General features: G+C 38.4%; 1 protein-coding gene across 18 annotated transcripts in view; it reads left to right on the plus strand.

Annotated features, from left to right (window-relative positions):
• Positions 1-2,752: 2,752 nt before the first annotated feature.
• RBM12B (RNA binding motif protein 12B) overlaps positions 2,753-11,481 on the plus strand; it is a 34,073-nt gene continuing 25,344 nt past the window's right edge. For 5 of the 18 annotated variants that reach the window (XR_008996245.1, XR_008996244.1, XR_008996246.1 and 2 more), the window contains exon 1: positions 2,923-6,238. Coding sequence is in view for 5 of the 18 variants with exons in the window: in XM_036932883.2 (XP_036788778.2) it covers positions 6,820-9,615 (2,796 nt within the window). In the remaining 13 variants the exon portion in view is untranslated. The other 13 variants (XR_005034127.2, XR_008996250.1, XR_008996249.1 and 10 more) reach the window with 10 other exon arrangements.

Here is an 11,481-nt window from a genome sequence, read left to right on the forward strand (position 1 = left end):
GCCTTCTTGATTTCTAAGTTATATTGGGGTTATTGTGTGTTAGGGATTGTGGTGAGTGCTTTACAAACATTATTTCATTTGTACTCATAATGGCCCTGTATGGTGGATACTGTTACCTTCATTCTACAAATGGAGAAATCTAAGGATAAGGAATTTGTAAATTTGTAAATAAATCCCACGCAAAGCTGGATTTACACTTGGATCTGCCTGATCTGAGAGCCTACAGTCTGAAGTCCTATGCTCTACAGATTCTCCTGTTTATAATGACTGCCTGCATGTATGTGCTGTCTTTTTTGCTATCATATGAGCTTCTTCAGGGACGAGGACTGGGAGTTCCTCACCTTTGTCTTTCAGGAGTCTTGGGAAGTACCTGACACACAGTCCATGCTCAATAATGCAAACTGAATTGAATGGAAGGTGTGCTTGAGGGATGAAGGTCCTTGGAGCTGAGAAGAATTGGGAACTCTTGAGACTAAGTGATGTAAGGCTGTTCATGTGGATGCTGAAGAGCAAGGAAGGCTAGCAGAAAACTGTTAGATACCAAAATCATTCAGTAGGGCAGGTGATGCTGTACTTCTGGTAAAATGCTTGGGAAGGCTGACTGATTGCCCAGCCAGAGCCACAGAATGGCTATGGCTCAGTGTGGTTACCATAGTTCAGGTTTCAGTCTTCTGTTTTGCTGTTCCAGAAACTTGGTTTCTCTCTGTTCTCTAAAATGAGCAGGTTTTCATGTTGACACACTGAAGGTTCAAGAAACTATTAAATAACCAGAATACCACATTAAACCAAACTACCTTGACTGGAATTTTCTTTTCTTGACTGTAATGGTCTTCTGATAAAGGCAGAAGGCAGACTAGGAAAGATAGGCATTCACTTTAGTGTCCTGTTTGGAGAAAATCTGCATAACTAGAAGGGGATGGTCATCCCAGAACAATGAAGGAGACCTGGCAATACTGGTGGAAGCTGTATGAGATTGATCTAAGCACACTTGTAAATATGAGCCTTATAGCCTTACAGCAAGTGCTCATTAAATGCTAGCTGCTATTTTTGTTATAGACAAGAATGTTTCAGGGTACCTTTAACTGAGAAACACTTTTTGAGATTAGGTAACTCATGCTCTATTTCGACAGTTAACAACCTGCTGATGATTTCACTTCATATAGAGAACATATGTAGGCCAGGAAAGTGCTGGTTCATTTGATCTCAGGTTCACTTTACTGATGTTTCTTCTTGCGACTAATATTGATGATATTCAATTCTGGAGCATGGGTCTGTGTGCTTGTTTAAAGGGAGTCTGCCTCAGAGGACAGAAATCTCTCCCTGTGCAATACAGAGTAGTGGCCTCTGGAAGCAAACAACCAGGGTTCAATTCCTGGCTTTTATCTTGTATTATTGCAATAACTTTGAGTAAGCTATACAATTCTCTATGCCTCAGTTTGCCTTCTCTGTAAAATAGGAAAAATAATAATTCACAATTCCAAAAGTAGTTGTGAGAACAAAATAAGATAATGCACAGGGCCTGGCGTAAAAGAAGCCCTCAATAAATGTGAGCTTTTAACGTCAGGTTCCTGAGCTTGCCAGGCCTGGACCAAAACCTGGACTGTGGGGAATAATCAAGCTAAGTGCTTTCTAGTCAATGAGCCTAGCTCCCCAAGGTGACATCCTGTATTTGTCTATGGATCAGTACACAAAAAATTGTTGATTTTTGAAACAGATCACTAATACTTATATAGTCTCAGATATTTACATTTATGAACTCATTCAACATTCCTGGCAACCCCAAAAGGTAGGTACTATTATCTCCATTTTACAAATTAGGGAATTGAAGTATAGAGAAGCTAAGTAATTTACCCAAGTGAGTAAATTGTGGCTTTCACTCCAGGAAACACCTTGTATTTATTTTTATTCACAAACTACCTCTTCTTTCTCACAATCACATCATTAAAGAATCGGTATTTCGCAGTGAGAGGGGGATTAAAAACTCATTTTTTCTTTCATCTATACCAATGTTTTAAAGATGTTGTTTCTGCGTTCTTAGTGAGCTTTGAATCCACCCATAAATGCATCATGTGGTTATAAAACGTGGCGGGTTGCTTTGTTATTTGCAAATAATAAAATAAAAGCAAACACAAGGTTGTTCACTAGCTATTACGTAGCAGCCATCACAGAATATGCCTTTAATTGTATTTTTCACTTATTATTTTTCAAGGCTGGCCTGTCACCGTGTTTTAAAAAACCAGAGGTATGAAGAACAAATGTATAAACGCACTTTATCTTCACAAAGTTATGTCTATAAAATCGAATAGGCGTGCATTTATTAACCCCTTGCGTGTTGGCATTGTATTTGGCAAACATGCAAGGCAGTAAAACTAACATTTCTGTGGCCTTTTACAGTTTGCAAAGGAGCCTTCCAGAAGATGCTTACTTACACAGTAACTGCAGTGCTGAAAAGAAAGAAATCGCCAACTTTTATCTGCTTTTGCATATCTCTTTCCTTAACTCCTGGAAATTAGGAACCTTTGTCCAGTGTACTTCGGCAGTTGTTTACCTAAGCTGCTCATTACAGCAACGGTTTGGCCCCCGACTTTGTCTAGAACGCTCTCATTAGCCCAGTGGGGCTCTCGGGTTGGCTAAAATCTGCGCGGGCTAGCGCCGCAGGCGCCTCCTTCCCTCCCCCCGAACAACGGGAAGCGGGTGAGTGTCACGGCGCGTGCGCAAATGTGGCCGGGGAGCTGGGGTGGTGGGTTACGTCTGGAGTGCGCATGAGCAGACAAACTGTACGTCCGTTTGTCCGGAGGAGAGGGGAGAGTGGGCGCCATCTTCTAGGCTCGTTGAGGGCCCTACTTGTTTTGGGAAGGTTGCAGCGACGAGGAGTGCCCCTCGACCTCTCCTTGTGTGTCCGACTCTGCAGCAGTGGTGTGTGTTTATTGCCAAGTGCGAAGCAGTTGCCCTTGGGGTGTCGTGGTTGGGGAGGGGTTGGCGACGGGGATGGAACAGGGAAAGGCGGGGCTGGCGGCCGCGCCAGAAACTAGCGTAGCTTCTGCTGTTATGGCACCTCTTTCCTTGCTGAACATCGACTCTCCCGTCATCCTCCATGTGGTGTGGGGTGTGCGCTTCCCAGTCTTCTTGAGATTGAAGATCTTGTAGGATTTCTTAGGTATTTTTTTCTTTGCTATGTCATCGTAGTCGGTGGTGGCAGAAACGCGCTAAAGGCCCAGCCCGTTAGGCTCGAGAGGGGCCAAAGTGTTTCAGTTAGATGTGGGGGCAGTCATCCCGTGGCGAGTTAGGGTGGAATGTTTGCCCTTGCGTTGGCGTAACGGAAAGGCACGGAGGTTGGGCGGTCCAGGTTAATAAGAAGACTGATTTTGGCTGAAGGTCTGGTGACAGCATCGGATTCCACGTAGCAACTTTGGCCTGACTCTAAAGAAGGAAGCTCTGTCCCCTGGGAGTATGGACAAAGGCTTTGGTCTCTAGAAGCTATACCTTCGGATGTTCCCCGTTTGAGGATGATGGATGTTATGGGAAAACCTACGCCGCGTGGATTCGTCTTCATTTACAGTTCCTGCGGGGGACTATGGCTGTGTCGTCATGCTTTTGGTTTTTATTTTAACCATCTACATTATAAAAGCATTAAGGCAGAGAGCATCAAAGAGTAATTGTGGACTGGGGTAGATTATTTTCTCTAGGGGAAATTTATGCGTTTATAATTTGAATGTGCTTCACCATACCTTTGGGTTTTAAGAAATAGTCGTTTTTCTCCCTCTCCATGTCAGGGAAGTGACTTGTTATTCGCTGTTTAAAATCAAATGGATTTAATAATACCTATTTAAATTTAGTCTCCCCTTTCCCTCTCAGGCTTGAGAGGATTACAAGGTGCACACTTCGTGTTTAGAGATAATGGTGATCAAGTGGGATAAATCGTAGGATGAAATCAGCATTGTTTAAAATGAGCTTATTTCAGGGACTTTACTTTAAATGAGCTTTTAAGAACCCACTTCCTTTCATAGGTTAGAAATTATAACAACACTGTCTTTAAAACAAAAATACTTTTGTTGCGTTCGTTACGTAGAAAAATTTTAAGTACAGAATACTTTCGGGTGTTTTATGCGTTTTTATAATTCTAAGGATAGAATTTCCGGTGAATTTGCTGAAAGAAATAACGGGAACCGCAGGAAAAGTGCTCATTTTAAGAGCTGGTCTCTTATTGGTGGCCTCCTAGGTGTGTTACTGCAGGGGGATAAACCGGCAAAAAAGTCTTAGTTACATTTGTAACTGGCAAGTTAGAACAAATGTTTTATATACAGTCAACTTGAATCGGAATTCATGAGATTGTACTTAGGGAAGTACTTAAAATATTTTTAAGTAAGGGAGAGTAAATTATAGAGGTTTATTGAATTTGACAAAATTTTTTGACACCATTCTAACTTTTCTTGTTAATATACTGATGTTCTCAGGGTAAATCCCTTTTAAATTTAGAAGTAAAGTTTAGGAGAGAGAAAATGATGTGTGTCTTAAAGCTGCTTTCTAAAATATTTTAAAAGTAAAAAGGAATCTAAGTCAGTTTGCCTAGGAAGGAGTCTTGGAACTTTAATGTGGACAGCTATTCCAGAAGCCATTTATACTTTTGTTAAAATGTTGGTGTTGGTATTGATTTGTTGAGGAAACTAGGCTTATGCTCATTTTTTATTTTTGGTATTATGTAGATTTTCTTTCTAAAAGACTTATTTACCGAAGTTTTTTAGGTTTGTACCTTTAGGTACAGAGATTTTCCGTGTAACTTCTGTTCCCCACATGTACCTTGCAAGTATTTTAATAGAAAACCTCATTAATATTTTAAATACCATTTTGGCATTGATAATTCAGCTGTAGAATGTGCAAAGTAATTTCTTGATATGTTTGTTAGTTTAGCTTATAGTTTAAAAAAGTTTTAATGTGTGGATCCTGTTCAAAGGAAAATAAACCTGGCAGACCTACAAAGAATATGTCTTCAGGCTGCACTTTTTGGAAGAGCAGTACTTAGGTATAGGTTCTTAGCTAAAGCAATGTTTATTTGCACATTGCAAACATGAATTTATAATTTAGCAGTACTTCAAAACTTACGGAAAGATTACACTAAATATTGTTTGTGTGTTTCTGAAAAATACTAGATGTAAATTTCCTTAAAGAAATACTAAGTTGAGATTTTTTTCAGTCATAAATACTGATAATGCCCAAACATTCCAAATTAATGTATTTTTATTATATTTTTGCTTTTCTACATTGTTACTTGGGTTTCGTCAGAATGCAGGACACTTGATTGAAATGGAATAAACTTAGTAGCATAATAAGATTCTGTATTTAAACATTTTCTATTTGGCTTAAGATGAATTTTAATAGTAATAGTTTTAGCCATTTAAGATAAGAGTAGTAGTAGTTGAGATTTTTGATTTTTAGGGATATTTTGGTACTTGCCTTATTTATTAGATTGGAGTGAGGAAATTTGGTTCCATGTTTGGAAGTGTTTGCTGTGTAGTAGAACTTAAAATTGTATACAAGTGGCAGCCATTGGTTTGGATTTATTGCTTAAAAAATTGATTTTTAATTTGAAACAGTGTTTTGTTTGTTTATTGCATCACTTTGAATGGTTGCTTTTTTTGATTTGGTCTTATACTTTGAAAGAGAAGAGAATTGCAAAAGAGTTGTGTATAATAAAAAGATAGATGTTTGGTCTTTTCATGGGTGGAAGTGATACAAGTTTTTGGGGGAATTTATGGTGTTCTTAAATTGTTTTACTTGTAGAACAGTTTTTTTTTTTAAGTGGATTTACAATTTATATACAGTTAAATTCACAGACTGGATAGGATTCGTTTAGCCTTGCTAAATGTATACACACATATAAACAACACTCGAGTCAAAATATGTAACATCTTCACTGTCCCTTTACTAGTACCACTCCCAGTCAAGGAGCAGTTATTTTTTAATTTTGAGAAGGTTGTTTTAAAATAATTTGCAGATATTTGTACCTTCATTTTGTTGAGGGATGATTAATTTCCTCTTGGAACAAAGATGACCATTTTGTAGTGCCCATGGTTGTTGTTCCTTAAACTGCTTTACTTTGAATAAGTAATTCTGAAGTGAATATCCTAATCTGGCGCTGTTTAAGTCAATTACAGGGTCTAAGGATTAATTATATTTCATTTTCTTTCCACAGTTAAGTTGCTTTTACAGAATTAACAGGTCTCCAAGAAATAAATAAAAGGTAAGATATCCAGAGCTTAAGGCTTTTCACAGAGGCTTGACAAAAATGTGAAGTACAATAGTACATTTAGGTACACATGGCTTCTGTACTTTATGTCTGGCCAGTGATGTACATATGGTAGGCAATTTATTATCACAAACAAATTATATGCTGACATGGATGGCTTTTCTAAATATGTAAAATTCATTGTGACTGATAAAATTCTTTTACCCACAAATTTCAGTAGAAGATATGCTTCTAAGTGAGTATGAAAATAGTTTGGTCTTGTGAAGCAGCACTTGGCAGAGTTGCAAAGCAGATCTATTATTTGTGGTGCTCGTACTGTATAGGATTGGTGATATGAAATGTTTCTTCAGAGTAGTTGGTTTATTAGTTTAGATGGGAGAAAGTTTATTCTTTGTTTTAACTAGATCAATATTTTTGTAAACTCAAATCTTGTTTTCATTTATAAACACTGAAGAAAAGGGAACCAAGTAATTATTTACTAAGTTTAGTTTGGGATAAGGTGCTTCAAAAATAAGATTTGCTATTATGTGTACCTTTTTATCTGCAGGTCATTATTGCTGTGGTTTGAGCTCAGCATGGCTGTAGTCATCCGTTTACTGGGGCTTCCTTTTATTGCGGGGCCTGTGGATATTCGTCACTTCTTCACGGGATTGACTATTCCTGATGGAGGAGTGCATATAATTGGAGGGGAAACTGGGGAGGCTTTTATTATTTTCGCAACAGATGAAGATGCCAGACGTGCCATAAGTCGTTCAGGAGGGTTTATCAAGGATTCATCTGTAGAGCTCTTTCTTAGTAGTAAGGCAGAAATGCAGAAGACTATACAGATGAAAAGAACTGATCGCATAGGGAGAGAGCGACCAGGATCTGGGGCATCAGGGGTTGGCAGCTTATCTGATTTTGTTGAGGCTGTTAAACAAGAAACAAGTAATTCTGGATATGGCTCTCCAATTAATCAAGATGCTGGGTTTCATACTAATGGTACAGGACATGGTAACTTAAGGCCAAGAAAGACACGGCCATTGAAAGCTGAGAATCCTTACTTGTTTCTACGTGGTTTACCTTATTTAGTAAATGAAGATGATGTACACGTTTTTTTCTCTGGTTTGTGTGTGGATGGAGTAATTTTTTTGAAACGTCATGATGGCCGAAATAATGGTGATGCCATAGTAAAATTTGCTTCATGTATTGATGCTTCAGGAGGTCTTAAATGTCATAGAAATTTTATGGGTTCAAGATTTATAGAAGTAATGCAAGGTTCAGAACAACAGTGGATTGAGTTTGGTGGTAGTGCAGTTAAGGAGGATGACATTCCTGTGAGAACTGAAGAACATTCTCCACCAAGAGGAATTAATGATAGACATTTTCAAAAACATTCTCATTCAAAGTCTCCCAGAAGAACACGTTCCCGTTCCCCTCTCGGATTTTATGTTCACTTAAAAAATCTGTCCCTAAGTATTAACAAAAGAGATTTAAGAAATTTCTTTAGAGATACTGATTTGACTAATGAACAGATTAGGTTTTTATATAAAGATGAAAGGAGAACAAGGTACGCCTTTGTGATGTTCAAGACTCTGAAAGACTATAATACTGCTCTGGGTTTACATAAGACTGTTTTACAATATCGTCCAGTTCATATTGACCCAGTTTCTAGAAAACAGATGCTGAAGTTCATTGAATGTTACGAAAAGAAAAGACCAGCATCAATAGAAAAAGAGAGACTTGAACATAGTTCACAAAAATACTCTCAAGAAGGCTACAGTGGCCAGAAACTGTGTATATATATAAGAAACTTTCCATTTGATATTACAAAAGTTGAAGTGCAGAAGTTCTTTGCAGATTTTTCTCTTGCTGAGGATGACATTTACTTGCTTTTTGATGATAAAGGAGTTGGTTTGGGAGAAGCACTGGTGAGATTCAAATCAGAAGAACAGGCCATGAATGCTGAACGTTTAAACCGGCGAAGATTCTTGGGAACAGAGGTATTACTAAGACTTATATCTGAGGCACAAATGAAGGAGTTTGGTGTAAATTTTTCCTTGATGTCCAGTGAGAGAATGCAAGGTCATTCACAATCATGTGATAGAGATGGCCATGCCCATTCATTTGACTCAAGTGATCCACCAGTATATTCAGTTAGCTCTTCTGAAAACTTCAGGCATCAGCAAGAGGACATGAGGCAACTGGACAGTTTCCGACAGCCTGATAGGTGCCCACCAGAAGACTTTAGGCATTCCCCAGAGGACTTCAGGCGTTCTCCGGAAGATTTCAAATGCCCTAGGGAGGAGTACTTCAGACGGCCTCCTGAAGAGGACTTAAGGCGCCCTTGGGAGGAGGACTTCAGGTATCCTGAAGAGAAGGACTTCAGGTATCCTCGCAAACAGGACTGGAGGCGGCCCCCCAAGGATGACGTGAGGCGACTCCCTGAAGAGGACTGGAGGCTGCCTCCTGAAGGAGACTTTAGGCGGCCACCTGAGGAGGACTTCAGGAGACCCCTTGATGATGATTTTGGGCGACTTCCTGAGAAGGATTTCAGGCGTTCTCCCGAGGAGGACTTCCGGCGGCTGCCCCCGGAACACTTCAGGCGGCCACCCCCAGAACACCTCAGGCGGCTGCCCCAGGAACATTTCCGGCGGCCACCTCAGGAGCACTTCCGGCGGCCACCCCAGGAGCACTTCCGGCGGCCATCTCAGGACCATTTTCGGCGGCCACCCCAGGACCATTTCCGGCGGCCACCCCAGGACCATTTCAGGCGCCCTCGAGAGGAAGATTTCAGGCACCCACCAGATGAAGATTTCAGGGGCCCTCTGGATGAAGACTTCAGGCATCCTCCTGATGAGGACTTCAGGAACTCCCAGGAGGAAGATTTTAGATGCCCTTCTGATGAGGACTTCAGGAGGCTTCCGGAGGAAGACTGCAGGGAAGCCACGGAGGAGGATCCTAGACTTCCTGACAATTTTAGACCACCTGGTGAAGATTTCAGGAGCCCACCTGATGATTTTAGAAGTCATCGCCCTTTTGTGAATTTTGGTCGCCCAGAGGGTGGCAAGTTTGATTTTGGGAAGCGTAATATGGGAAATTTTCCTGAGGGGAGATTTATGCCTGATCCAAAATTAAATTGTAGTTCAGGTAGAGTAACACCTATTAAGATAATGAATCTTCCATTTAAAGCTAATGTTAATGAAATTCTAGACTTTTTCCATGGTTATAGAATCATACCTGATTCAGTCTCAATACAGTATAACGAGCAAGGATTACCTATAGGGGAAGCCATTGTTGCTATGATAAACTATAATGAAGCTGTGGCTGCTATTAAAGATCTAAATGATAGGCCAGTTGGCCCACGCAAAGTTAAATTAATTTTGCTCTAGAGAGCATTTTTACATTGTCACCTCCCCACAGTATTAATGCAGTAAAATGCATTTGTTTTTTAAAGTGTTTATTTTTAATTATCTAATGGAAAGAAGCATTTGAATTTTGACCTGTGAATAGAAAAAATGTAAATAGTAGAATGTGAATCTGGTTTTCTTTTGCTTGTAAATTGCCCTTTTTCTAATTTAAAATCATGCTTTTTTTTGGACAGGGGAGAGAACTAATTCCCTGAGTGCATTAATTTTGTTGTTGTCATGGGTAAGCCTCAAGACTTGTAAAAGTAGAGCTGTATTTGGAGAAGATCTATTTTATATTCACTTTGTTATCATTCTGTAGTCTTCATCCTTTACTCAAACTGTATAAGGAAATGGTCAGTGACTGCTTGTTCAGGTTTAGCATTTTCATTGCTAACTGCCTGCAGAAGTAATGCCCTCTTGTCCAAGAAATTACTGTTAAGCCTCCTGTTAATTATAAATAGTTTAAAATTGACAGACTGTGAAGTTGAAGTTTACTTAATGTACAAAGCTTAGGAGATTCTTAAAATTTCCATGTTCTTCGCAAAGTTTTATAAAAATAAAAAAAAGTGCAACTGATTAGATCAACTAATTCACTTGTATTTGTGTTAAAAAATTATAACTTCCTTTTTGAGGGTTTTTAACAGCTACATTAAGTAATATTTGTGATAGGAGGGACCAAAAACATTGAAAAAGTAATAGTGCAGAGTGGTATGTATAGTTCTGTGGTTTCTCCAATATCAGCCAAACTGGTAAGATTAACTCAAAATACTTAAGAGAAAAAATAAAGTAATTGTAGGTACAAGGGGACTTTTCAGGCTTATGCTGGGATTAATCTAGTAAATGGATATAGTTGTGTTTTTAGGAAGAATTTGCTGATGGTTCATATAACTAGTGTTTTTCTATTAGGTTCTCATTTTTAAATTTCAAGACTTTGTATCCAAAAACTCAATAATTAAATACCAGGCTTGCAGACATTGTGCAAACACTGAAATTGATTTTCTATACCCATAATCATATTAATGGCTAATATTTATTGGGCATTTACTGTGTGCTAGGCAGTATACGTGCTTTACATGCATAATCTCAATCTTAATGTTCTATAAGAAGTATAGAGTATTATCGGCCTCTGTTTCACAAATAAGATAATGAAGTTTGAGGAGGTTAAATAAATTGCGTAAAGTCATAGCTAGTGTATGATGGAGCCAATTTCAACCCAGTCAGACCACTAACTCCAGTTCATGCTCTTAACACTTTTGCCTACCAACTTTGTTAATTGGTGTTAATTTTAGTAAGAACATGCTAAAAGTATTTTCAAGAGTAAACTATTTTATCTCCATTGTTGCTTTAAAAATAGCGTTTAAAAAAGAATTACTATGCTTAAACATTGTTCAGAGAGTAAATTCAAAAGTTTTTAAATATATTTGGGGTTTTTTTTGTATACATTGGCTTCTAATTTAAAATTGTTCATTTTATCAAATTATGATTTGACTTTGCTGGCCTTTTATAGTTTATATAAAACAGTTCATTTTCCTTAGTTCTACTATCCAGAGATTTCTCACATCGAATAAATGAGAATAAAACTTGAATTTATATAGTTTAGTCATCTAATGGAATACTGTAGAAGTAGAATACTTTGTTAGTACTAAACCAGTTACTGCTGTATTTTGAATTAATCTTCAGGGATTTAAAGAAATCTAAGCAAAGGTGATTGAAGTTTCTGTGTTTTTAATTATAGTAAATATTCTGCTTGCTAGTGGAATGAATACACTGGTAAATTTGGTTCAAAACACATCAGTATGGTTCTTTAGACTAGTAAGCTTATTGAAGTAGCTAGGAGAATTGTTAAAT

This window comes from Manis pentadactyla, chromosome 3 (assembly GCF_030020395.1).
Source record: "Manis pentadactyla isolate mManPen7 chromosome 3, mManPen7.hap1, whole genome shotgun sequence".
Classification (NCBI taxonomy): domain Eukaryota; kingdom Metazoa; phylum Chordata; class Mammalia; order Pholidota; family Manidae; genus Manis; species Manis pentadactyla.